We start from the raw sequence: 27,914 nt of genomic DNA, 5'->3' as shown, positions 1-27,914 counted from the left end.
AAAAAAAAGATCATACGTATGTTGAGTTATCTAACCCAATCTACTATACCTTTTCCATCGTAGAGCGCGAGCCCCGAATTCTCCAGTTCGGCCTCTTTGAGCCATCCCGGTGGGTATCCTAGCTGGCGCATTCGATATATAAAAGGTGGAAGGCTCTTGTCCGTCACACCCAGTGCATCCTGAAGTTCCTCGCTAAGTCAAAACAGAAAGAAAAAATACTGTATTCTTGTTTGGATGGAAACACACACTGTTCCGATTGTTTTAAAGCAATTCTGTCTTATGTTAACACGGCATGTGGCATGGTGCCTATCAAATACAGAGTTAAATTTCCATGACTATTTTCAAGTGAACTGATGTATATTTAGAACTTTGCTAGAGAAAACTTATGTGCTGATAATTAATTATCCTGAAGATACACAGAATGTTCCAAATACTGGGGAAATACAAATGACATTCTATGAAAAACTGACAAGAGGTACCACCTGATGACTCCTGGCTTGAATCTTCCAAATCTTTCTTCCACTTCTTCTGCATGGTATCGCTGCTGGAAACTCTGATTGACTGTCTCACCGCAGGCGTCCATGTACTCTTTTCTCTTTTCACTTATTCGAGCAGCATTCCGAGGCTAAATCGCAGTGCATTTGAAAAGAATGGTATCAAGCACTTTAGAAATACTTCAGAAATTAAATAAATATGAGTACTTTGTTTACGTCAAGCAAACTGAGTCTTTCAGTTTTAATGTATAAGGAATAAGTATAAAAGAGGGTGGATATTTTGGAAAAATAAGCAAGGAAGAAAAGCAGTCACTCTAATTTCTTATTATCTCAGTATTATTATAACATAAAATCAAGTTTCAGAATAAGCTGTCTAAAAATCCACTCTCCTAATGTTTCATTCATCTCAAATACAGAGCACTGTAGTAAATTTTTTAAAAAATCTAATGCCTTAAAATTTAAGTACAAATTTGAAAAGATTTCAAATTCAATGACTACGGGAAAGTAACACAGTAAGTTTCTTCACATCACACAATGCCATAAATACACTGAAAACATTAGATAGCTCTGGTTCAAAGATATTTTTTATATGATAAACATTTACCATTGGGCAATCTTTCATTTGATGTTCTTCAGAACCACAATTGAAACAGTGAGGCTTTGGCCTATTTGGTCAAAAAACAAAGATTTTCATAATGTAAATGAAAATATAAAAGCAAATCAATAAAATTCTGACAGCAAAGTATATCAGAGAGAAGAAAGTGCGTACATCACAGATTACTAAGATCTGCCATGGCTACACTTTCGCCTCCTGTACTTAGTGATTTAAACAAACAGTACTTTTAACCAAGTCTTTTAAACAAGAACCCTAAGCTCCTGACTGACCTGTTACCTCCGAGTTTCATCAGTGGTTAGTAACAAGAACAGAGGCAAACAGATCCCACTTCCAGGCAACAGGGAAAGGGGCAGATGGTTTCGGGATAGCAATCGAACTGACAGCAACAATTAAACCTCTCCACCCACCCAGGCACATCGGGCATGAACCAATGAATTCCAATAAACACGTGATCAATTTAAACATTAGCATGTATCTACATATTGAAATTATAGCTTAATCTGTAATTAATAGTGAGCCAGCAATAAAGAATATTAATTTTTCAAGCTAAAAGTTTATGGTTTGGTTAAAAAAAGAAGAAGAAGAAAACAAAAACAGCTCCCCACACAAACCTTTTTGCCTTTACTTGTATTTCTTGCCCTTCTAGAGAAACAATGTGGCTGAAGACTTGCTGGTACCTTTAGTGAATTTTATTAAGGAATAGTTATCATAGTCTGCAAAATGAGTTATCATAGTCTTTAAAATGTTTTTAAAGGTGAACTTAATGGCAAGATGCGTAAGAGATCTTCATTCACTATGTAGGATACTTGGGTATTTCCCATCCTTCGGTAAGCTGAGGATTTTCATTTAGTAGCGGTTGCCCCAATTTATCAAGGCAAAAATTAGTAAAATACAGGACACTTCCTACAACCTGCAGAAAACAAGTCAAAAAATATTGCTATTTAAGCAGAAAAAAAAGACAGTAAATAATGTAAGACTATGAGTAATTGTTTTTACAATTTACTTTTGGATGAAATTATTAGAATAATCACCTCCTTAGTTAAAGGAGCCAGATTTTGATGTGTAAGTAAAAGCTACATCTTTAAATTCCCCTATGCCTCTTAGATCACTGAGTTTTTCCTCTCTTTGGATCACTATCCGCTGCACCCTCTTCAGACTTAAAAACTTGCCAGCGACTCACATTTCCCTCTAATTCCCCATTTCTGCCTCCTTTGCAGCAAGATCCTCAGAAAAGTTGTCTATATTTATTGTTTCCATTTCCTTCCCTCTCAGTCTTGTCTTTTACCTCCTATTTTTGGGGAAAATTTTCATACAGAAAAGTTGAAGAAATGGTACCATGAACACCCACGTACCCGCTATCTAGATTTGAGATTTGTTAATGGACATTTTTGTATGCGCATCTGTCTGCGCGCGCGCACACACGCGCACACACGCACACGCACACGCACACACACACGCTTACTTTGTACAGAGTCATTTAAACAAAGTCAGTCACCAGCACTATTGTCACAGTCTAAGCCAGTATTTTCTCTTGCTGAGATGACTTCCTACTGGTTTTCCAGCTTCCACACAAAACCAGCTACAGGCAATTTTCACGATACTTCACCCTAAATACTTCAGTATGAGCCTTCTAAGAACATTCTCCTACAAACCACAATCCCACTGTAACACCTGAGGAAATTAATAACGCCTTAATATCACCTATATCGACTCTATATTCAGTTTTCTGCAACTGTCCCCAAAATGTTAAGTCTTTTTAGTCTCCTTTAATCTAGCAGGGCCCCACCCATTTTTATTAAAACAATAGTCATTCTCTCCTGAACATCTCTAGTGAGGCCTCTTTCTGTTCCTAACGCTGCACTAAGGTATTTGACAATGGAGCTTCCCAGTGACTTCTATGCAGCCAAATGCAATGGACAGTTCCCTATCTTCATCTTAACCTATCAGCAACAACTGACGCACCTGATTCCTCCTTCTTCTAGAATCATCTTCTTTTAGCTTCCACGACAGCATTTTCTTGGTTTTCTTCCTACCTTGCTGACCGGTCCTTCTGTCTTCTTTGTTAGATCCTCCTCTACTCTCCATCTTCCTAAGGCTCAGCCCTTAGTCCTCCTCTTTCACTCGCTAGTTGATTCTAGACCCACAGCATAGAGTATAAGTCACACGCTGACAACCCCCAATGCCCACTTCTGACCGCACCTCCACTTCAACCTTGTACATGAAGCGCCAACCTGACAGCTGTCCCTGAACATGCAGAGCCTCCACTGCCCTACTTCAAACTGCACTGGGTCCCTTCCCCTGTGAGCCTGCCCCTCCCTCCATCTTCCCCATCACACAAAAGGCAGCGACTCAGTTCCAGGTGCTCAGGCCAAAACCCTGAGTCACTCTGACGACTCTCTCATGCTCCTATTCTGTATCCAGTTCATCAACACATTTGATCAGTTCTACTTTCAGAGTACATCTGGGTTCTGACCACTTCTCATCGCCACTGTTATCACCTTAGTCTAAGCTGTCACTTTCTCTCACCAGAGAGGAATACATAAATCCTAACTGGTTTCCAGCTTCCATATGCAACTGGCTACAGACTCTTTGTTCTATAGAGCCAGTTCTTTAAAAAACCAGGTCATAACATGTCACATTTCTGCCTAAAACCATCCAATGGCTCTCATCTCAGAGTAAAATCCAAAGTCCACACTATTGTCTATAAGGCAACATAAGGATTCAAATCATACGCTCTGGAGTCAGAAGGCAGATTCAAATCCTGGCTTTGCCACTTGCTAAGGGACACCTGGCAAGTTACGTAACTTTCATGTCTATTTCCTCATCTGTAACATGAGATTCATAAGTAATATTTGTAACAAGCTTAGAACAGTACTGGCTGTTTAGCAACACGTTTGCTTTCGCTTTCGCCTATGTCTTTCCACTTTCCCCCACTGCCTGGCGTATCTTCACGCGCACTGCAGTAGGGCTCACTCCCTCAATTCCCCCAGGTCCTGGCTCAGAGAGGCTGTCACGAAGTGCTCACTCAACAAACCAACTGCCCCGCGTTTACTCTCTAACTCTTCCCCTGCTTTATTTTTCTTCAGAGCACTGCCTTCCCCACTAGAATGTAATGCAATGAGAATAAGGACTTTGCCTTTTTCCTTCTTCATTGCTATGTCCCTGGAACCTAGAATCATCACCACTGTTATCACCTTAGTCTAAGCTGTCTTAGACTAGAATCGTCTCTGGTAGAACAGAGCATTTAATATTTATTAGTCTTTATTAAAGAACAAAATTAACAATTATGCAAAATTCCCAGTTTCCAAGCGGGTGCCACTTTAAATCCCAGAACCTCAGGTTAGAAGGGAAATGCGAAGTGATCTAGTTCAAATTCAGAAATCCTTCTTTAAAGTGCTTGATGCAATCTGTCTTTATTTGACTGCAGTAACATGGAATTAGCTTTTTAAAAACATGAGAGGTACCATTTATTTCATTTTTCACATCTCTGACAGCAATTCCCGCTTTCAAAAAGTGGAGTTGAAATGTGCCTCTTTGTATTCAATCCAATCACTGGCCCTAGTTCTGCCCCTAGGTACTATACAGAGTGATCTAAAATGATACCTTTGTAAATAACAGCCCCTAATCACATTAGCAGAGATGTGACATGCCTTGTAAATCTTTTCAACAAGATCTGTGAGCTCATCATCCCCGCAGCTCCCTCTTTAAAATTGTGGTATATCACAGTGGAGCACAACACTCCATACACATGAAAACGACTTTTCCTTTAATAGAATCCAGAATTACATCACCTTCAGAAAATTATAAGTTGCAAAATTACACAACTAGGTTGCATTGACATTTTTGACATTGCTGAATTTTGCATAAGTACTGAAAGGCTTAATGTAGGTTCATTCCCGTTAAACTTCTATTTTTCATCTATTATTTGAGTCTGGCAACATTTTATATTTCCTATCTGCCATTTGTTATATTAACTATTTATCCTTCTCAGCTTCAAACATCTATAAATTCAACAAGTATGCTTTCTATATCTTCACCAAGGTTCTTGAAAATAAATACAAAGAGGTCAGTCAGGACAAAAATAAAGTCCTCTAGACAATGTCTATTGTGCCTCAGGTCACAATAAAATCGTTATTAAAAAGCCAACTATAATATGTAGAGTCTACATTGTTGTTTATAACAAATGTAATAAAAGAATGTGTGATCATTTGATATCATATAACTATTCCACGGTATCGTTTAAACGCTGCCCAATTGACATAGGATAGGAAACAGGTATCTGCAGAATTCTAAAGCTAAAATGTCCAAACTTACACTAAAAGCTTCCTTGTTGTTTTTAATGGCACAGGATTCTTCTACTTTATGGTCCTCTTCTAGCGTAACACTGGATGGCTAATACAAAGAAAAACACATTACGAAGGTAACCAATTCTTGTTAAAATTCAGACATCAGCAATCTGAATACACTCACTTTATTTTCTAATACATACTAGTTATAGTATGTAAAATTTTGAATTCATTGCTGTCATAATTAGGGTGACTTAAGCTAAGTAGGAATGTTTATGAAAGAAATTTCAAGAGTGGGAAAGTTTAAAAATTTAAAAAGATATAAAAACATCTTCTGAAGCATTAGCATACACGATGACTTTAGTGTTAATGAATATTAATAATGAAACTTTCAACACTTAAACTGGCAAGGCAGACCTCAGTTTATCTTGAAATCAGATAACTAGAAAGATTAAAAATATATAACATTACTGGTCAATACTTATAATATAACCTTCACAGGCTTCAAACCACTAAAAAATTCTTAAGTGTACCTTGAATCAAAAATTTAATATTTAGTAAGGTTTTTATTGTTAAATGTATCTTCCATTTCCTGAATCTTTAAAAATTTGTAATGTGATAGGTGAAAATTAAAGGTGATAAAAAATTCAATTAATCAGAATACTGTTCTCCAACCTCAGGGGATAAATAGGTGAAGATCTTTATCTGAGAGATTCTACTTACCTTCATTTTTAATTTAAAAAAGCCCAGAAAACATAACTCTGATTTTTAAAACATGAATCCATGTTCTAATATTCACATAGTGAAACTTCTCAGATTTCTTTGGGCACACTATTTTTTTTAAAAACAAGCAGAGAGGAAATAAAGGATAGTGCATGAAACTGTTGGTTTTAGATATAAAAATTCTATCTTTTATAAATCCCTGAGGTAGTTTTTGTTTTCCCCTAAAATTTATTTTCCGCCCCAAACCCTGTCTCCAAGTAGGGAAAAAGGAGGAAAAAGCCTTCAACTTTGAGTGTAGCCAGGTCAAAATATGACTCCCCTGAGAAAAGGAGCCACAATCCAAAAGCAAGCCCCACGGCAGCACTGGGCAGGATGGGAGGGGAACAGAAGATCTTAATCATTTTGGTTTTGATTCAAGAGGACCCCCGAAGGCCTAATAATTAGCAGTGAAAAGCATAACCTACTAATCTTAAAGTCTGTTAAGTTTGAAATACCTGGGGCAATAGATTAAAAGAAGTCTTTTCCACATCATTTTTCTGCTGTTCCTCAAATCTTTTTACTAAATTTGATACAAATTCCTCTATTTCTTGATGATAATGCCTGCATAAGAGGACAAAATGGTCAGAACCCAGACAGAGTAAGACATTGAACAGACTGAAGTTGTACGCATTATTATGTCATGTGTAACTTTTGTTATTTTGTTTTTCAGAGGTTTATCAAATCACTAACTATTTGTAACACTCAGGAATCTATTCCTTAGAAAAAACCACATTGTTGCCAAGTTAACAAAATGATTATGATAACCTAACACAGTGGCTGGCATAAAACAGTTGGCAAATACCTACCCTATGAATAAGTGGATTTTATTTATACATTTTTATGGATTTAACTTTTGAATATATAATACTTGTAAGTGGTTCAAAATCCAAAAGAAGTCACAGGGTTACATCATGAAAAGCCTCCTCCTTCCTACTCTGTCTGCGAGCCACCTATTTCTGCCACACAAAGACAGCCAATGTGCATTGTTCTCCCACATCCTCCTCTCAGAGAGCTCTATACACATACACGGAAATATCTATATAAATATTAAACTGGAAAAATAAAATCGAAATGCAATGCAAGAAAAACAACTGAGGTCTACTTTCTCCAGCTTTTTGGGGCAAGAACCACATTCACTGAATATTCTTTGGTGCTCAGGTCAGGAGGTGCCAAAGGGGCCCAGGTTAGGCTGCGGTTGGGCGGCCAACGCCCTCTTCGCAGACCAGGTGATCTGTCAGGTCTCTTTAGCTGGGACATTTTAAGATTTCTGCAGGTGAAACCAAGTGCAGAAGTTAAGACTGCCATGAGCTAGAGTAGACGCCGGTTCTAATGGATGGTGACAACAGTGCCAGAACCTCGTCGTGCCCAGCACCTTGCTGCTGCAAGATCACCATCCAGCTCTCCCACCCATCAGAGTTCAGGTTCCGCTTTTGCTGAGACGAAGACGGCAATGGGCCTGCCCCACAGGTCACGCTGTGTGTGTGTGTTCCCTTTACTGTCTTTACCTTGCCCAGCACATGAAGTAATGATTGATTCAGTGATGTGGGAGGAGGAAGGAACTATCTGAAATGTCCATGACCAGGCTCTGAAAAAGGGCCAACCAAGGCACCGCCTCGAACCATTTCAGACCCTCCAGCAAGCACTGCAGGAATGTACTGTCTCACTAGACCCAAGATGCTGGAAGGCTTTTGGCAAAGGTCGTTTTAATATTTAAAAAAAATATCATGTGGGGAAGCTTTGAAGACAGCCAAGAGGAAACACTCAGTTACCTAACCTGGGGGTTGGAGTAACTAATATTTTTTATTGTTGTGGTGGTAGTATTTTTTGTTTTGTTTTGTTTTATTAGAGGCTATTTACTAATAAAATGAGCACCTCTGACAGGTGCTCACTCAGCTACTTACAAGGTGGCTACTATTAGAATCCTGTTTTCCAGTGTAGAGACTGGTATACAGAGAGGGGTCAGTAACCTGTCCGGCTCACATACGTAGAAAATAGGAGACTAGATTCAAATTCAAGTTTACAAGACTCTAATATCCTTGTTCTTAATCAGGATTCCATAAATTTTGAGTAAAAGAATACTGTGTAAGTACAAATGGAAACAGCATACTTATAGAAGGCACTGCTTTATAAACACATGAACTCATTATATTTAGAAAAGAGAAAATGACTTACTTTGAAATAACATTGTTCATAAATAGAATCTGTAATAAAGGTCCATCTAACTTATTGTTGTTCACCAATATCCCACTAAAACAGAAGTTAAAACACATTCTTAGAGGAGTTAAAGCTTGCATATATATAAACATATAACCTATACAATTCTTAAGTACCAAAGATCATACATTTTACAGATAAAATCGAGAACCACCAAGAACTCCAGTTTAAGAAAAATCTAAGTTTCGTGACTTTTACCTACTTTAACAGTTTTACAGAGGTATCCCTTACATATTTTTCAAAATATTTCATAAAAAATTAAAAACTACGGTTAATCTTTCAGTTTTCAACCCCAAAGTTTCTTTACCTAATGGTTGCTTCTTTACAAGTTGGGGATGGGGGTGGGGGAGCGAGGTGTTGAGTAAACCAGCAGGTTACAAGAATATATTTTTAAAGAATCACAGTGAGCCTGGCTTGGAACTATATAGGAAAATGAAACATTTTACAAATAAATGATTAGGCTCTTTTTTTGGAGGACAGAGCACATTGCACTAAATATCCCAAATCCAAAATTCTAAAGTAGAGATGTAAAAAGTGTACTATTCCTGGATTTGACTTTGAAATACCGAAAGAAAAAAAAAAAAAAGAGCTGGAATGCAGCCTGGACACCTGCAGTATACCCCATCAGTAACCTGGGACCAGCTGAATCTGCTTCCTCCTCACCTGCCTCGCATTCCTCTACTTATACAGCATATGAAACACATCGAGTCTGTCTTTGGAATTGTTCTCATCAAGTAGAGAAATAAAAAATGCAAAATAGTTCAGAGACTTGTTTCAATTTGAGCAAACTTCAGTTTTTAAAAGTACATTAGGTTTTTAAAAACCTCATGCAACTGCATGGTCCTTGGCTGGGGTCCAGTGTGAGCAAACAGCTACAAAGACATTCAGGTGGAAAAATTTGAATGTGGATGGGGCTGGGAATGTTATTAAGGAAATTATGCCAATTATTAGATGTGACAACGGTGGTGTGGTTATGCACGTAAAAGTATTTTTTAAAAAAGATACACTTAAATATGTGGGGTAAAATGTATATGTGATTAGAAAGAAATATGGCTAAATACTGTTAAATCGAAGTGATAAAAAATGAGTATTAATTATACTGATTGTTCCATGTTTTTTGAAAATTTTCATAATACAAAGTAAAAAATCTAACATTTTATTGGATAAAAAGAAACTTCTGATCACAATGGTGTCAAAGTAAGGATTAAACCAAGAGACTTAAGGTACAAATTTTATCTAAATAATTTTAGTTCTTTTTCTTCCTTGGTTTTCCGTAGAATGCTTTATCAATCTGACAATATGCATGGCACTAATTCTAAAAAAAAGTTATTCCTTTTTCATGATACTAATGCTTATTTTTATAAACTGGCAAAGCCTACGATGCTATAATCATTTAAATTCAGGTGATTATAACCCACGTGTAGATAAATATTTAATGTTTAAATAATCAACTCTATTGGAAAGCATGCTTATCGAAATAAAACCTTTAGGTATATAAAAATTATGATTTTTGAGGAATCCTAGTTATATGCAATACACTTAATAACTAATCAAAAATGAGTTTAGATCTACAAAGTGTGCTCACATAGAGGAAGGAAGAGAGGGCACAGGGAAGTTACTCCAAAATCACGTCTAAATTCTAAACCTTTAGTCGCCAATATAGTCAATTACTCCAGCCAGTACCAGGTACAAAAAAAAGTCCCCATGAAAGTGCATCATGGCAGCTCCAAATTCTGAAAGCCTGAAAATACCGCCCCACATAATAAATTTGTACTTTTGACCAATATTTTAGATTTAGTGACCTGTTAAATTTATGTTAACTGCATTTAACCTTCCAAAAATCAGGTGTCTGAATGCACTCACTGTATTCTTTCCCAAAGCAACTACTTTCTCTTCTAAAATGCTGTAACTTGCATTATTTCTATTTATGAACATACTTTAATTGGGTAAATAAAGCTTCAGCTGGGTTAATACTGTCATCTTAATTCTAACTTCCCGGAAATGTTTGTTGAATAGGAACAGCTATGTTGACACTTTGCCTGTCTGAATATTAAGTCAAAATTTTCTAGATTGTGTTTCACAAATATTTTCACCCAATAAGTCAGTTTAATGCAGTTATGAGAATTCGAATTTTACCCCAAGTTAAAAATAAAAGATCATTACTCTGATTTCTTCAGAGTATGCTGAATAAAAATGATATGAAAACTCTAAACACCCTTTTAACAAAGAAACTAAATATTAATACATAGATAAAAAATAAAGGGCAACTATGGTGTAAGTTCAAGATCTCATACCTTGGTCGAGTCAGGATGTTCAATTTTCTTTTAAGTTCTTGATGTTATTACTTGTTAAAGAGGATAAGCCTTCATTAAACAGAATAATGAAGATCATAAAATTAGACTAACCTACTCTGATGCCAAAAGGGTATCAGAACGTTATAAGTGTTAAGACACAAATATTCTGAAGGTGATACGTTCCAAGTTCCTATTTTGCTGCAGGGCTAGGCATTTAGACCTAAAAATTAAAATAGAGTTGTCATCCCTTTCGACACAGATATTTCTAAGATACGGTCACGCAAAAACATTAAGCAAACAATGGGTGTCAAAAGTTAAACAACCATTCATTTAAAAAATTTTCCAAGTCAAAGCATCATAGTGAGATAAAGTAAATGCAGTATAACTGTTAACAATGGAAGAATCTAGAATGGAATCTATGAATGTTCACTTTACAATCCTTCCAACTTTTCTGTATTTTAAAATTTTTCATGATAAAATATCAAGTAAAAAATATCAGACTTCGAAAACCTTGAAAGGTAATTTGACAATTAATTTCAGGAGTCTTTACAAATTTTAAAAGAAAAACTACCAGAACTAAAATTATCTGTATATATATAATAATAAAAAAAAAACCCTCTAAGAATGCAAATTAAACATACTAAAATGTCTTGCTAGAAAGGCTCTAATCATGGAACTCAAGCCAAATAGAAACTTATTTGGCGCGTTTTTCCTAAAGCTTTGCAATGCACCTTCACCTCGGAAGCTATTTCAAAGTGGAAGAACTTTAAAATGAAACCCCCACTCTTAATCGAGTAATTAACCATTTCTTTTAGCATCCCTCGAATCCTAAAGGCTCCAAACTGTACATCCTAGGACCACCAACTTTTGCCCCGCTCTAAAAGACAGATCTGCGCCTGAGTCTAAGTATCCGGTATCTTCTAAAACACAACTTCAACAGGAGTGCACCAAGTTCAGCTTGGCTGCAAAAACGGAAATCGGATAACGACTCCAAAGAGGGGGAGAGAACTGGTGACCAGTCTACAATCTGACTGTTGAAACAGTCTGAAATAACCCAAAAACCGGCCCCCGACTGGTGGCGGGAGGTGCGGACTCAGTCCAGAATACGGATCCCTGAAGAGGTTTGCGCGAGGCCCCGGGGTCGGCTTACGCAAGCCTAACCCCGATTCCCAGCCGGCCTGTGGGGCGAGAGAAACTACTTCGAATTCTGGCCCTCGTGGAATTTCCGCCCGCGCCCTCCCGGGCACGGCACCCACCACACGCCCGGGTGACAGGGCCCAGCGGGCGGGAAGGATATTCTCGGCGCGGAGCCGCTCGATGGTTTCCTCGCACTGCCGAAGCCGCTCCCGCAGCTCCGCGTCGCCAACCCCATTCTCCTCCTCGTCGCCGTCGTCGTCCTTGAAGCGGGTATGAACGGGCTTCGGAAGCGACTCCTCTGGGTGGTCAAACGCCTCGAACAGCTCCAAGTCGCCAAAATCCACCTCCGCCGCCATTTTGGGATATGGGAAGAGTCGCGTAGAGGCGGAGCGGGCCACTGGGCCGGGGGCGAAGGTTGTAGGGCCGCGCCGCTCTCTAGGGCGCTAAGCCACCCAGTAGGGTTTTTTCCAAACGTAGGCCACGGAAGCTGCACAAGGGGCAGGTCAGACTACAACTCCCAGAATGCAATGACGCCTCATACCCACTTCCGAGATTGTTCCGGAGCACGGCATGCTGGGACATGTGGTTTCTAAGCGACTGTTAACTCATTGTTTGCATTGCACACTGGGATTGATCCTCTTTAAACTTGAAGCTCGAATGAATCAGAGTATCAAAACCACATAGGTTGTCCCTGCTATGCGTCTAGGGCTACGAAAAACTAGCTAGATGATTAAACTATTTTAGATTTGTCTGTTGCAGCTTTCGGTGGTTTCTCTCATTCATTCATTCAATAACATTTACCACGTTCGATGTGCCAGGCAGTTCCTAAGACCCGAGGATGTAAGAGTGAGCAAAGTGAAGTTCCTGCTCTCATGGAGCCTACAGTCTAGCAAAAAAACAATAACCATAAATGTCTCGCCATTGGGTTGAGTTGGATGTTGATGGGTATCTAACACATTAAGAAATGTGAAATAAAAACACAAGAAGTTATGGATATATGTAACAAATTGACATCTGTGGGAGTCAGTGAACTGAGGAATTGAGGTTATGAGGTGTTAAGAGGGCAAGGTTGGTGGTATGAAGGATGGAATTAAGGGCATTCCAGGTGGAATGAAAAGGCAGAGTGGAGCAACACCAGGCTGCAGCATTAGGCCAGTACTCACAGACCACATTAGGGACTCGCTCTCCGCCTCCAAAATCGCTTGTCATATTTCAACATTTTAAATTGGTGGTGTTTCTGACCACAAATTTTCATTTTGGTTAAGACAAAGGACTATTTATCAAAGGAGGTCTGATTGCACAACAAAGGATTTGGAAACCGAGTCTTATGAATGTGAGCTTAGATCAGGGTAGTAGCAATAGGGGTGAATAGATAATTTAGAAGTAGAGGATATTTAAAATTAAAGCAAGAGCTAATTTAAAGGTTGGACATGGAGAATGAGAAAGTGGGTTGTGAAAATTTGCTAGGATTCTGACTTAAACTTGTTTAAATAAATGACAGAATGATGGATAAGCACCAGGTTCGGGATCAAAGAGGGAGTTCCATTTTGGTTATGTGGTATGGTACCTTGAGGCAATTTTATCCTTATAGGCAATAGAGAGGTTAACTGAACTGGTGGAAGAAATTTTTGAAGCATCTTGGTTAGACATCATTGGTATATCAAAGGTTACCATTTGGCTGGTCCAAGTTTTCATTTAAAGTAAATGAAACAATAGAGGATGAGACTGCATAATAAATACAAAGCAGACAAGGGCTGGGAATGAAAAGGTTGAGAAATTTACAGAAATTGAAGACTGGCCAGAATAGAAGAACTAGGAGTGGATCTCACAGAAATTACATTTAAAGCATATAATTAAATTATCTTTTGGGCTATAAAATTAACTTGCAATGACAGATCAAACAACTTGTTTCCATCTCCTTCCACCAATCTACTTAAATAGATTTTGTTTTTTAAGCTTGGTGGAATCGGGTTTCGTGTTTAAACTTGGCTAAGTTTTAAATTGCTGCTCTAGGTGAGTGCAGGATGGACGTACTGTCAACTCCTAAAAAACATAGGCAGTTAAATGTGTCATCTCACTCTGCCTTACAAGTCTTCGACAACTTTTAACAAAATTGAGAAGGTAGAGCTAAACTGAAAAAATACGAATTCGTGATGCCAAAATGACAAATCATGGCGTCCATTCCCCATAAACTTGATTTTGGCATTGAAGCACGAAACCATTTCTCCAAAGAATTGTACTCTGGGAAAACTAAACATTTACCAAAATACATTAAAAATATTGTAATACTACCACTTGATTTTCTTATATCACAAAAACACACCTTACAAGCAAGATGGTCTTAACTCTAGTATTTAACAGAAAAATTTTAGTTTTACCACTATAAAGCTGTTCTGCAATGTATTGTCCTACTACATTGCGGAGATGTTTTCCAAGGACTTTTCTAGGCAATGCTAAAAACTGACTTTGATCTAATGAAAGCAAATGAACTACAAGTTCTGGAGTCCTCTCCCTCCACCAAATTTATGCTGGTGAGAAAGTGGTTTTCTAACTTTGTAATACTTTAGTTTATGCTAGAGAAGACTTCAAAGGGATAATGAGCGAAGGGCATACAAAGAACTTTGTTATAAGGCACTTTATTAAAATAAAAGTGCTTACATCCCTTTAATGAATTAATCTATTTCCTGAATAACATATGGAATATTTAACAAATACTGTACACCAATTCTGTCCCTTATAATAGGAAAACAGTACTATTTTAATAAATTCGTTTATTCCTCCCATCTTCCTTTTACATTTTTGCTCAGCATGGTATTGCCAATAGTAATTAACTTTTTTTAAAAGGAATTTTTAGCCAGTGTTTTCTAATAGCAACCATAAATTCAAATAAGAATTCCAGGTAACTTAAATTAACACCAGTTTTGAGAAAACCATTTTTATTATCATCACCACCCAGCTTATTTGTGCTGGATTTTGTACCAAATGGCCAGATCTTCTAAAGAACATCTACATAACGTTTTTTTCATGTTTCAAGAGATGAAAATAACTGTACAAGGTTAAGTACAAAAGTACACAACACAGTGGACACGAAAAATCCATGTATGAGATTTTTATCCCACCTGCAGCTTTTATATATTTGAAAAGTAGAATTCACGAACTAAAAAATAATGTCCTTCTATAGTCCTGTCAAGTTTAATGGAAGTGGGTTTAACCTGATTACAACACTAACACCAGTATCACTGATCTGATATTTACAAAAAATCGTATTTCTCAATAAATTAAATTCAATGCAACACTCATGCAAGCTAGAATGCTAGCTGTTTGGTGAACAAGGACCTGATATCAGAACCAGAAGTCTATAAAGTCCCAAACGTTAAGTGTGATCTTTTTCAAACTGCATCCATTCCTCGCATTGATGATGTGAAACCCAATCCCATTCCTCTCTGTGTGTGGGTTTGTGATCTTGCCATTTCGTACTGAGCATCTAGATTTCTAAATACTTCTTCCTGTTGCTTCAAAGTCTTATAACTTTCTTCATCAACTGAGCTACATCCAGCTTCATCTTCACTCTAAATGTCAGAAAATATATTATTAAAATGAATTCAGATGCGACTAAAAAGTGCTTCTTTCACTTGACAGTATCGGTAAATCACATTTTTAGAATACATATTTGATACAGACTTTTGGATACATATTTAGCTTCCATTCATTCAGCACCTATGGGGTACACACGACAATGCCCTTTCTAGGTATATAGTAGGATGTTAACAAAAATCAACTTCATTTTAGTGGGCACGAAGAACATGTAGAACATTCCAGAGTGCGTAAATAGCCAGCTCAGTGCAGCTTAGTTTAAGCCAAATAAATATCCATTCAATGAAATACCAATTCCTTTAGTAATGACCGATGGCTGAGCATTCACGGACCTTTCTAAGTTGTATGCAATCTAATACGGTATCTGCACTACACTTTAATCAGCAAAAACTCAACTTTCTTCATTTTTAAAAGAGCTTCCTTAAAACTTTAAGTCAAGGTCCTATTCCACCAAATATAGTTAACCTTAAATAAGCAGTATTTAAGTAAATTCATTATTTCCTTTTCACAACTTCATTTTTATTTACTAAGAAGTTTGTCTTAATGTTTGCTTATAGTATAAGTATATGATAATAATTTGTATTATCACCTAGTGATAATACATTAGAAATTAATCTGGAGAACATAAAAAGCACCAGAAAGTACTGAGCTGACACATCAATGAAATAACTGTGAGGTGAGAACCAACGTTAATCTGAAAATATAGGTATGAACTTGAATACAAAGTGTATATACTTACCTTTATACCCATTAATTTCCTAAATTTGACGTTTTGGTCCTTGTTTCCAAAATTCAATTTTTCCCATATTTCAGCAGACTGGGATTTGTCCTGTTAAGAAACACTGAACTTTTAGAATATGTAAAATTTAAATATCTTTTACTAGGGTACTAAATTTCTCCACAATATAATATAAAGTCAAAGAAACAATTGCATTTATAGCATTCTATCAATGGTTTATAACGGTATAAAGTTTTGTTACAAAGTAATGAAATTAAAATATAAATACTTCATAATGCATCTTTCAAAAAAATCTTAGCTTAAGGAGCCTCCTTTCCTTTATGTAGTATTACTGGTTTTCTTTGAAAGCCTGACTTACATCATGCCTTTTTTCAGCATTAAGTAACTGTGGCAATGTAAACTATTCCAGTCAGGTTCTCAGAAAATAAGTCCAAACTAATCTTTTCCAATCCTTGTTTTTCTAAGTAATTGCTAATTAGGAATAGATGACAAAAGAGAGGAATAAGAAGACTTACCCCTTCTTTCTTGCCTTGCCAAAGCATTTTCCTTTTTTTCTCTTGTTCAGCAAATTTCATTGGATTCACAGCTGCTGGGTTATAATAGCTAGGTACGGCTATTCCGGTCTCTGCCAAAGCTTTAGCCTGTAGAGCTGCCATCTGAGCTGCCATAGCTATCTGAGGAGTTACTTGCGTCCCTGATGCTAACAGGGCAGCGACATTGAGCACGGAACCTCCAGTAGCTGCAGCTGCTGAAAGAGATAAACCCGGATTTTAAGACTAAAACCAACCTCCTGATTTACGATACATTATTTATATATAAGAGCTACTATTTTGTAAAAAGACATGGTATTTTCCCCAAATATATGAAAATGACTGAGCATTAGATTATAAAGCCAAAACAGTTTACCAACATTTATTGAATGTATTCTTCAATGAGACATATTTCTACCTATGGTCCCTTATATGTACTAAAACTTCATTTACTTAAAAAATGAAGAAAATTCTACAAATAGTAAAAAGGTATAAGGTTTCAATGGAAACGAACCATGGTGCTTTACAGCTAAACTAACACATAAAAACATTTGTACAGTTTTTTTATGGTTTATGAAATGATGTCAGGCATTTCATTTGAAATTCATAACCAACATTTAAAAATATTAAACGTGCATTATGTACATTTAACAGATATTTTCATTTGAAATGGCTGAGTCAATCTTCTACAAAAATAAAGGCTTCTAATTACCTATTTTTCTGTCAGTCCAAAACATCAGCTTAAAAAGTTCTTAAATTACTAACATCATTCCCATAATTCCAGTTACGAGTTTTGGTACAAAATGGCAGTTTGTAAAATTTTATATTATTTTTAAAAGTACCACTATTTACGAGAAATGTCAAAAAACAAAAAAAGCACCTTCAAGATTACACATTTCAGACAATTCAAAAGTAAGCTCTCTCTCTTCACCTTCAATCCCCTACAGGCAATGTTTGTGTTATGTCTAAGAACTTGATTTCTTAAACATACATAAGACATAACATATATTCCAGTTCAGGCTATTATCTTTAATAAATTGCATTTCCAAAATCATCAGTAAAAGACATGTGCAGTGCAGTAATGGCTAAAGTGCTACCCAAACAAGTGTCAATATTTACTTGTCAGAATGACCTGTGTAGAAAAATCAGAAATATAAATGCAGAAAGATGTTGAAGAGTAACACCAAGAATAAAATGTTAACGTTTCAATTAAAAAAACCCAAAATGGCTGTTACAGCATACTGACAGGGAGTAGGGATCCTAGGTATGTGACTGACTTCCTATTTTCTGAACTTTTCAATATTCTATGAAGAAATGCCATACTGCCATAATAAAGAAAAATAATTACCTGCAGCTATTTCTTGTTGCTTTTGTTTTTCAACCATTTCCTTTTCTCGCTGTTCTTGTAATTTCTTTGCCCTTTCCAACCTGCCAAAGACCATTTTAAATAAATTTAAAATAACACAATACAAAACCAATATTTATCTTTAAATTTCTGCATGTACACATGTAGACATAAAATACTTTATACAGAATTTTAAATTAACATTTCCCCAAATTGATATCTGCATATGGAAAAAAACAATCATTCTTAAGATGGTACCAGTCAGATAAAGAATATTTCAATACCAGTTTTAAACATTTTTAAATTCATCTAATAGCCAAAAACTGGAGTTTTTATATACAGTTGCCATAGAGAATAGTTAAAAAATAAAAATGACTCTATTTTTACCAGCGCTGGTTACGGAATTAATAAAAATCTTGCAAATGACATACTGAGAGCTGGGTAAATCTTAAGAGTATTATTAAATAGTAAGTGATGCTTACATAATTACCAAATGCTTTTTGGGGGAGGCTGATACAGAATAAGGCTAATCAAAACATGAAAATAATGACTTTTGTATTTAAACAGACTTTACTATATAGCCCTCAAATTAATATTTAAAAAAGAACAAACGAAAATGGATACACAAAACTTGAACTGCCATCCTCTATTATCTAACGAAATGTGGGAAAGAACTCAAATATTAGGAAATTAAGTTGAAAAAAATTATTAGCAAAGAAACTAGAAACATAAAACACAAATTCATCCTAAAACAAAATAAAAATGAATTCTGGTTCACACTAAATTCATTAATGAATACACATATTAATAAATGTGCTGCCAAGTCAGTATCTACTTCCTATGTAACAAATCATAGTCATGTTATCTTCATAATGAGTTCCTGAAAAAGAAACCCTTTCTTAGAATTCTTTGCTTTACCAGCAACTATAAGTCAAACACCTCCTTCCTCCTTTGAACATGGTATAAAGGAGAAGGGCGGGGGGAAAAGTTCTTTTGTTTTGGGGACCACAGGTAGCACAATGCAGTGGAAGTAAACTGGCACTTGCTTTAACAACTGCTGAAATTTATATAAAAGGATTTTAACCATATTGTTCCATTTTACTAATCACACATGCAAAAAAAAAAGACAGAGTATGGACTTGAATTTTGTCCCTGGGAGTAAAATTCTCTCATTAGGGATAACATTAAGATATAGGTTCACAGATACTACACTTCCAAAGCAATTTTAAAATTGTCCTTATTTAAAAACAAAAAACGGCCTATACACTGCAGTTTATTAAAACACCTCCCTTCAAATTTCAAGGTAGCCAAAGAGTAATCTGATATTCTGAAATCCACAAAATATTTCATGTACACTTGTGATCTGAAAATCACTAAGTAGGGTGGTTAAGTAAAAAAGTTTTATATACTAGTTTCAACTTTAACAAAAGCCAAAAATTAAAACACAATAAACTTGTAGTAAATAATGAACTATAAGGCTTAAAAAAAAAACCTGTCAGAGTTAATGGACCATTTTTGATAAATCAGTTCAAATATTGTGATAAATTATTTCCTAATTCTGTTTAGATTCAGAAAGAAAATATGCTTGACTACTACAGGTTGCACATTAAAATGGCCGCTGCAGGTCTGGAATTGTCACCACTAAGGTGAATGGAGTGAAGAAGGGGTGAGCTCACACCTTTGCTGCTGCTGCTGTTCAGCTGGAGTTTCTGCCAGGCTGGGTTCACCGGGCAGCAGCCCATCAGGTTACATTGTGATAACTGTATTTTTGTAATGAAAAAAAAAATACAAACTCAATTTCATAAAGAAAAAAAATCAAAATCAAAAGAGTAGTTTTCAGAATATGGGAAAACCTGAAAACAAGAACTTGGATTTTACTTTACTTCTTGCCTTGCTAGGTGAGGCAGTTCTTTCAGTGGTTTTGTAGATGTCGGTCAGATACTGTGTGTAGTCCCACACTCAACCATCTTTGAAACGTTAGAAAATTAAAAAATACAACTATCTCTCTATGCTATTGGCAGTAAATTTATACAACCAAATAATTAGCTTATAATGTTTATTATTTGTCACCTCCAAAATAAGAAAACCATTGACAGGATTCTACTTATTGTTTCAGAGACTTTTTCTTGAGGAAGAAATGAAGACAAAGCAGTTTTAGAGGCAAAATTAATGAAGTTCTTAAATCAGACTTAAAATTTTTAAAAATTTCAATTGCAAATTAAGAATATTTAAGAGTCTGGAATTGAGAAAAATAAAAAATAATCATGAAGGAAAAAAGAGGAACTAATGCAGACATCGCAATCTTTCCAGTTGTGCAATAAGTAAATGTTTATGACGAGAATTAACCACTTACTTGGTTCTAGATCACAAAGGTGCCACAGTACTCATGGCTAGATTTAATTAGTTGAATTATCCTCTGACAGAAAGCATTCACTTTCTCCACACAATTAATTATCTACTTCAAGATGAAAAGGGAAAAAAAATGCACCAAATAAAAAAATACTCATACCTCCTAGCTAAAGCTTCTTGTGCATCCATTGCTGTGTTTCTGCCTCTGAAAGGAGGTGGACTAGGAGTTCGGCTTAAACTTCTGCTAAATCTTCTTGGTTTTTCAATTCTCTTTTTTCTATCTCTGTAATAAATCATGTTTTACATGTCTTAAGATGGCCAAATAATATGTCATTGAATCAAAACCAATTATATTTACATGGTTCAACAAAAATCAAACTGTACAGGAAATATATTTTGAACCCTTTCCTTTTCACCTGTCCTATAACTTCTATAGACAGCCCAAGTTCCTTATGTACATGGCTATTTTTCTGTGTTTATTTAACCATCCCTGTTACTGATGGACATTTAGGTTGTTTCCAAAATTTCACTAGTCTTGTACATTAGTCATTTTATACTTCTGTAGGTTGATATGCAGAATAAACTTCTAGTAGTGGGATGGTTAGCTTAAATATTCCTAGTTGTTTTACTCTACAATGAATGTATATACGTTGTCAAAAATACAAAGCATGAATCACTAAAAAAGAAATTAGAAAAGTAAAAGATAAACAGGCATTGATCAAAATAAAAAATATCTATAGTCAAAACTAGAAATGCCATAATGATCCGAATTGCCCAAATGGCAATTAAAAAATGATCAAATTACCATGTACTTTAGATTCACTAAATCTCAAGTTCAAATTAGTAAACTATTACAAACTACAATGACTGATTAAAAACTGAAACTAATCAAAGTGATAAACCAAGTTACTATGACAAGCCTGTCTAGTTTTATCCATATCTTCGTCTTTTATAGACTGACTTAAGCAATAAATTAATAAAAAAGCTTTTCAATTACTTTAGTCAGTTATCTGTGACTATAGATATAATGCAGTTATCTTATGTAAATCAAAACATATTTCCTGAATATTATGAATTCAAAATTTTTTATGCTCATTTTATGAAATATTTCATATCTCAACAAATTAAAGCCTCTTCCCAATTAAGACAGGTTTGAATTAAGCACATCTTTTTTAAAAATTAAATTTATTGGGGTTACGTTGGTTAACATTATATATGTTTCAGGTGCACAATTCTATATCATTTAAGCTCAACTTTTTTAGTATCTTAGATAGTATATACAGTATGATAGGTTAGCACAAACACTGACTTTGCATTCAGACACATTTTGGACCCAATCCGGGTTTTATCGTTTATTATGGTATGATTCTGGACTTCCTGGGCAAGTTACTCAACCTCTCAAAGTCCGACAGGCCTACCTCACAATATGGTAGGCCAAAGAATCAGATGACTAATACATGGAAAGAGCTTTGTCATAATATATATGCACAAGATAGGGATGCAATAAACTTAAGCTATCATAATTATAAAAGAAATACAATGAATTCAGTGTTCAAAACCGAATTTTAATGAAGATTTTCACACCTGCCCTTCACAGGTGATCTGATCAAATGAGACTATGTAAGAATGTTATAGAAGTATTTAGGTTTGTTCTTTCCGGGATGAAATTAAAGTATTTTAAAATCTGTATCTAAAATTCTGATCCACAAATACTCTCAAAGTGAGAGATGACAAACAGATCCTGTGAGGGGTCTATTTAATTTTAATCAAGATGATGAATACATACCGACTTCTACTCCTTGTCCTGCTCCTGCTTCTACTTCTATGCCTGTGTCTTGATCTGGAGCGGGAACGAGATCGGATCCGACGTTTTCTTTCCCTGCTTCGGGATCGTGATTTCTTTCTCTCTCTGCTTCTGGATCTTGACTTCTTCCGCTCCCTACTCCGAGATCGAGACTTCTTCCGCTCCCTGCTTCTACTACGATGCCGCCTGAAATTCAAGTACATAAGTTTGTAGTTAGAGTTGTCTTTTCAATTACAGATATTATGAATTATTTATCTGTAGTTTATGCAGTCAAGACAGGCAATAAACTACTTTGTACTGTATATAGAAAGGATAATTTGAGTTTTTAATGGCAGCAATTCTAACAAAAAATTAACCTTGCTCTTGTTTGATGACAATGCTTAGGGAACACAGTAATGCTCTAACATGTCAAAAATGTAATGCATCCTACCCAATTTAAGACTAATAAAGTCTGCTGCCTTAGTAAAGTATGTATAAAACTTAAGGATTATAGACTTAATCAAGTTAATCTACTCTTGAAAAATTTTGATAAAAGTTGATGCCACATATTCTCAGATATCTCCAAATATATGTTAAATACCGGCTTCTTAAAAAAAATAAATAAAAAAAAATCCCACAACTGTGAGTCATGACCCAGTTTCCCCAAAATCTTTTCATCTATACCACAGGAGAAAACCTAGGTTAGAATTTAGCAGTAAACAAATTCTACATCAGCAATGTAAAAGGATTTGTTATGTTGGCTTAAATTACATATAGTTCAGCAATTTTTTTTTTTCACTGCAAAAGATAAATCAAAAAGTTGAAATATACAGTTGCTAAGTAATTATGTTAAACATACCATCCCTTACCCCTAATCTTAGACACTGTATTTTTGCCTTTATCAGAAACTAAAGCACAAGACTTTAGCTATTAGCAGGCATTATTAGTGAGCAAATAGGTCAAGCTAGAAAAAAAAAATCAATGTTCTAATTAAGACTTTTGAGAGTATTGCTGGGTTAATGAGCAGCTTTGTCACTTAGGAGCTCTTTCAGAAGGCATGAACTTATAGACACAGTAACTACTTACCTTTCACGAGACCTAGATCTCGAGTGACTTCTGCCTCTTGACGACTTTCTTTCTTTGCGCTTGTGTCTGTCCTCACCATTTTCAGATGAATTCAGTCGTTCTCTTCCTTTATCAGAAGAATGTTCTTTGTCATTATGTTCCTCAGACTTGTGTTTCTTAGAGGATTTATCTTTGGATTCATGTCTTCTTGCCTGTTTTAAGAAGAAGTTGGTTCTTTCAGGAAAATAGTGCAACAAAGAGAGTTAGTATGGGTATCAGCAGACAAAAATGTTGTGATGCAACATTAGTAACCTTAGGAGTGTGTGGCAAATTAAAAAACAGGTCTAGTTTCACATCACCCACATGTTGCAGATGTATAGTACTAATTTTACTTTTTTAAGACCCCAAAAATATAATTTCTTCCCCAAAATATTTTCAATACCACAATTAAAACAATTTTCAATGTTGAAATATTTAAAAACCATTATGTCAGAAAAACAGAAACCCCCAATGTTTCTTTTATCTAAAATAAGGGAAGTACACAAGTATCAAAACTTTAAAAAATTTCCAACAAACCTTTTAGATGAACAGAATAAGTATATACATCTAATGCGAATACATATTATTTGAATTTTAGTTAAGAATAATGAAAATAACTAAGGACACAAATAAATGCACCAGAAAATGTTTTTCAAATTAGGTAGCTAAGTAAAAAATTTTACTAAATTTTCTGCATTTCAAATTACTTTACGCAGAGATGAAGTGTCCTTTTTATATCTATACTGTCACATCCTCTCTAATAGACGTCTCTTGATTTTCCTCCCAATGTCTAAACTGTGAGGCAATCACTTTTCATCTTGCAATATCCCAACAGGCTTGGAGCTCTATTACATTTCATGTACCTAGGATAGAAAATGGCAACCGTATCTGTTTTAATTTTTATGAAATCAAACTGGGTATAACATAATTAATCCCTAAAGCATTACGCAACACATACTTCTCCCATACTCTGAAAGATTAAAAACCAAGGCTTTCATTTTCACAGCATAGGCATTCAGAGACTGAGCTAAAATTATATGATCAAGTCTCTAACCTACACTCACATATCTAATTAGAAAGTACTAAACATAAGATTTTCCCACGTTAACATTTGTCAAATCCATCTTGTAGTAAAACTTAAAATCCTGGACATCTCAGAGTCACAGTTTTAAAAGCTAGAAGCAAACTCAGATCCTCTTATGTGTCACTAAGATCTAAACTCACATAGTTACACAGTAGCGGAGCTGAACTCAGACCCCATGTTCTTCTGATGCTCAGGCCACACTGCTTTTCACAAATGGACACTTATCTCATGTTTCCCAAAATAGGCCATAGCGTATTTCTTTCCATTCAAGATTAACTTTTCTTAAAAACAAAAAAACTTGGCCAAACACTTTAGAACATGCATGATGATATATCTGAAAATGATTATACTATGTCAATTATTATTCTGCAGAAAAATAAGAGACCTGGAGACAGAGCTAAATTTTAGGTTCATTGCCAGTTCTCTGTAATATGAGCTTCTAAAAAAAAATACTTCTCAGATTTTGCCAAATAGCAAACTGGAAAAGCTTTAAGTGGTTAAACTTCTATAGTTTTAGAATTAATTTCAAAAGCAGTTTTCCAAATGTAACATTAATAAAAAAAAAAAAAAAAAGAAAACATTAAAACCCTTAACTGATTTAAGATATACTTAAGGGAAATAGGAGTTCGAATGACTAATAGTTACCTTATCATGAAGTAGGCTTATTATTTTGCTATCTGAGTCTGCAGCGTCTTCAGTTCAGTCTCTTCGCGCATTAGCACGCTGAGTATGATTTATTATAGAAATGTTATCATGTGAGCTAAACAAAATAGTCATTTTCACAAAAACTCTCCTAAATTAAAAATTTAACAGAGCTTCCATTAGGGGAAGAGGTGAAGTCCCTGCCCACATTTGTTTCAGGATCCCTTGCCCAGCCCCCACAAGGCTTTTTCTCCCTTTTTGGCTGTGGCTACTTCTCTCCCTTGCTGGCTCATTTCTTGTCTCCTCAGGTGGGTGAGCAAGTTAATTCTTCTGCAATACAGCTGCTGCCTTTCTTTTTCCTCAAGTTTTGCTGTCACCATCACCTTTCCAGCTGTCCCTCACTAACACTTATTTCAAAATTCCATGCCACTATTAGGGAAAACAGAACTAGTTCACTAACGAAAAGAGGATTTTTGTTGTCTTCCATAAAGCAAAAGTAGCCCACAGATATCTAGGGTGTTGCTATTTAGAAATCCTGAGTGGTCATCAGGCATAAGGAGACTCGGGACCTCAGATTAATGGAAGCTCTGTGTAACAGACCTAAAAAAACCAATTATATTCTTCATATGAAATTTTTATCGTGAATATTTTCACAACATAATAAAATTAAGTTTTTGAATGAACTTTTCATATAAACAACTATCTTCTTGAAAAAATGATGAATCCAAATCATGCTTATTTTATAACCCAATTAACCTTTTAAATTTCAAGTTTGGGTACTTACCTTGACAATATCACATATTCACACAAACATTTCTACCAGTTATTTTACAAGTATTTTAAAGTGCCTATTCACTACAAAGTGTTAATTACCTCTTTGCTTCTGCTCCGGCTCCTGTGTTTTCTTCCTTCATTATCTGTAAACACACATAAAAATTCACCATAAACAAAAATACAGAAACGTCTCAAACACAAATTTTAATACTCATATAAAGAATAATTTCCAGTCCATTTGGCTAACTTAAGATTCTACTTACTAGTCATCTTCCAAAAACTACTTTTTTTATGGCAGGATAGGATTATTCTACTAATTGCCATGTAATGGCAAACTAGAAAAGTTACTCTATTAATAATACTCTATTGTTAGTAATATTAACTGAACATATTGAAACAAATCAAGCAATCTGAACAAACCAGAGTATAATCAAGAGACAGAAGCAAGCAAAAAAGTGCCCAAGTTCAAAAGAGACATTGTCTTTTAGGCAACTGAAGACAATATTTTACAAAACATTTTAATTAGCCCATCTTATTTCCTAGTCCATAGCAAATTTATAAAGTGGCTTCTTAGAGAGGCAAACAAGAATAACAATGCAAAAGAAAATAAACAAGTTGAATTATATTTGGTATATAAGTAGTCAAAAGGATGTTACAGTTTAGAAAAATTTCCATTCAAAACTTAGTTATAATACTGTAGGTTCTGATACATAGATAAAAATAACATTTGAGCCATTTTGTAGGTGATTATCTGTGGACACAAAGAATAAATAGAGCTCAGGCCTTAAAACTTTTAAACTCATTAATTTTTACTTCTCATTTACCTCCTTCATTAAATAGTAGTACTTTTTTTTTTTTAAATAGCAAAACATCATACTTTCTATACTACATCAGCCTAACTTTTTTAGTAAGTGAATATGGAACATTTTAAAATGCCAAACCTCTTGCAACTTACATCACAAGACGTTAAATAAGTTCAGAATATTACTGTCTAGACCACATCTTTAAAGATATTTCTTTACCAATGCAGAAAGAATGAAATTTAAACATCAGAGTTCACAGTTACTGTGACACAAACTTAAATACATAGTTGCCTCTAGACAAATTATAAAATTTCTGCATTCAAATATTTGTATTTCTCATAACTGAAAACGTTTCCAGAAAATACTAATGGACTTTCATTATCCATTTCTAAACTAGGGAGAACACGTTAACTATATCAATAAACTAAATTCATGTCTTAGACACATTTACAGGAATTGTAATAAATGCCAGTGGAGTTTATTACCATTCCCAACAATTCATACCTGACTTTCGTTTTCTCTCTCTTGACCTTGATCGTGATCTTGAATAATGATGTTTTGAGGTTCTAGGAGAAACAGATACATCTGACTGCTCTTTTTTTTTATCTCTATCTGGGGATGTCTTTTCTGGGGCTAGTCCATCTCGTTCTGTATCACTAGCCTAAAAGTTTAAGGAAAAATGATTGTAAGTTCTTAATTACATTTAAAATATTTTCGATCACCAAAAAAAAAGAAAAAAAGGAAAAAAAAAAGAAAAAGGAAAATCAATAATTCAGACTGGCTGATTTCCAAATAACTAAATATGCTTCTGTACCTAATAAACGGACCTGAATAAATTGAAATGACTAACCCAAAAACAAAGACATATGTAATTAAACTGATGTCTTTGATTTTTCTAACCATTATTTTTATAACTTTCAAAACAATGGAGGAAAGGGAGAATAAGGACTCCAAGTATTTCCAAAAAACATTCAAGCAGAGAAAATATAGTCCATTTTAGATTTGTGAATTCATTTAGCCAACTTCACTAATGCTTTTATTTTAAATTAGCATATACTAAGAAGGCATTTTAAATGAGCTGTTCAAGAGCCTCAAGACTAAAATTTTAAAATGGCAGGGAGAATCCTTCTGAAAGGGGTAAACAGAAAATTAACTTACCCATCTGAGAACCCAATCTTAATCTCATTAACCCGCTTTAATGAAAACAGCCCCTTGGCACAGTGCGGCTACACAATGTGGTCTGCCTCTCCTCACACATGCTCTGGGCTACAGAAACATTAAGTGGTTGCTGCTTTAAAGCACTTTTAAGTCATCACAATATAAATTTTAAAAGAATTAAAACAGTAGTCAAGTGCACACTCTTT

The 27,914-nt window shown here is 35.2% G+C and overlaps 2 protein-coding genes across 8 annotated transcripts in view; both read right to left on the bottom strand.

The window, feature by feature from the left end:
- ZCCHC8 (zinc finger CCHC-type containing 8) overlaps positions 1-14,279 on the bottom strand; it is a 22,262-nt gene extending 7,983 nt beyond the window's left edge. The window contains exons 1-10 of the mRNA XM_006910000.3: positions 11,964-14,279; positions 10,667-10,709; positions 8,331-8,405; positions 6,614-6,719; positions 5,425-5,502; positions 1,917-2,020; positions 1,722-1,787; positions 1,099-1,159; positions 483-625; positions 50-192 (exon numbers count right to left, since the gene is read on the bottom strand). Of these exons, the coding sequence (XP_006910062.1) occupies positions 50-192; positions 483-625; positions 1,099-1,159; positions 1,722-1,787; positions 1,917-2,020; positions 5,425-5,502; positions 6,614-6,719; positions 8,331-8,405; positions 10,667-10,709; positions 11,964-12,159 (1,015 nt within the window). The 5' untranslated portion in view covers positions 12,160-14,279. The remainder of the gene's footprint in view (positions 1-49; positions 193-482; positions 626-1,098; positions 1,160-1,721; positions 1,788-1,916; positions 2,021-5,424; positions 5,503-6,613; positions 6,720-8,330; positions 8,406-10,666; positions 10,710-11,963) is intronic.
- A 144-nt stretch (positions 14,280-14,423) lies between these two features.
- Positions 14,424-27,914, bottom strand: part of RSRC2 (arginine and serine rich coiled-coil 2) — a 16,766-nt gene continuing 3,275 nt past the window's right edge. Inside the window, exons 2-11 of one of the 7 annotated variants that reach the window (XM_015587932.1) lie at positions 27,055-27,211; positions 25,847-25,890; positions 24,977-25,054; positions 23,230-23,442; positions 22,147-22,350; positions 20,521-20,643; positions 18,015-18,094; positions 16,652-16,881; positions 16,137-16,226; positions 14,424-15,372 (exon numbers count right to left, since the gene is read on the bottom strand). In XM_015587932.1, coding sequence (XP_015443418.1) covers positions 15,193-15,372; positions 16,137-16,226; positions 16,652-16,881; positions 18,015-18,094; positions 20,521-20,643; positions 22,147-22,350; positions 23,230-23,442; positions 24,977-24,984 — 1,128 coding nt within the window. In that variant the 5' untranslated portion in view covers positions 24,985-25,054; positions 25,847-25,890; positions 27,055-27,211 and the 3' untranslated portion in view covers positions 14,424-15,192. Of the gene's footprint in view, positions 15,373-16,136; positions 16,227-16,651; positions 16,885-18,014; positions 18,095-20,520; positions 20,644-22,146; positions 22,351-23,229; positions 23,443-24,976; positions 25,055-25,846; positions 25,891-27,054; positions 27,212-27,914 lie in introns of those variants that run through there. The other 6 variants (XM_006909999.3, XM_025045463.1, XM_015587931.1 and 3 more) reach the window with 6 other exon arrangements.

Source organism: Pteropus alecto, unplaced genomic scaffold, assembly GCF_000325575.1.
Source record: "Pteropus alecto unplaced genomic scaffold, ASM32557v1 scaffold213, whole genome shotgun sequence".
Classification (NCBI taxonomy): Eukaryota; Metazoa; Chordata; class Mammalia; order Chiroptera; family Pteropodidae; genus Pteropus; species Pteropus alecto.
The sequence above is the reverse complement of the archived record's forward strand: the minus strand, read 5'-3'. Positions and strand labels throughout refer to the sequence as shown.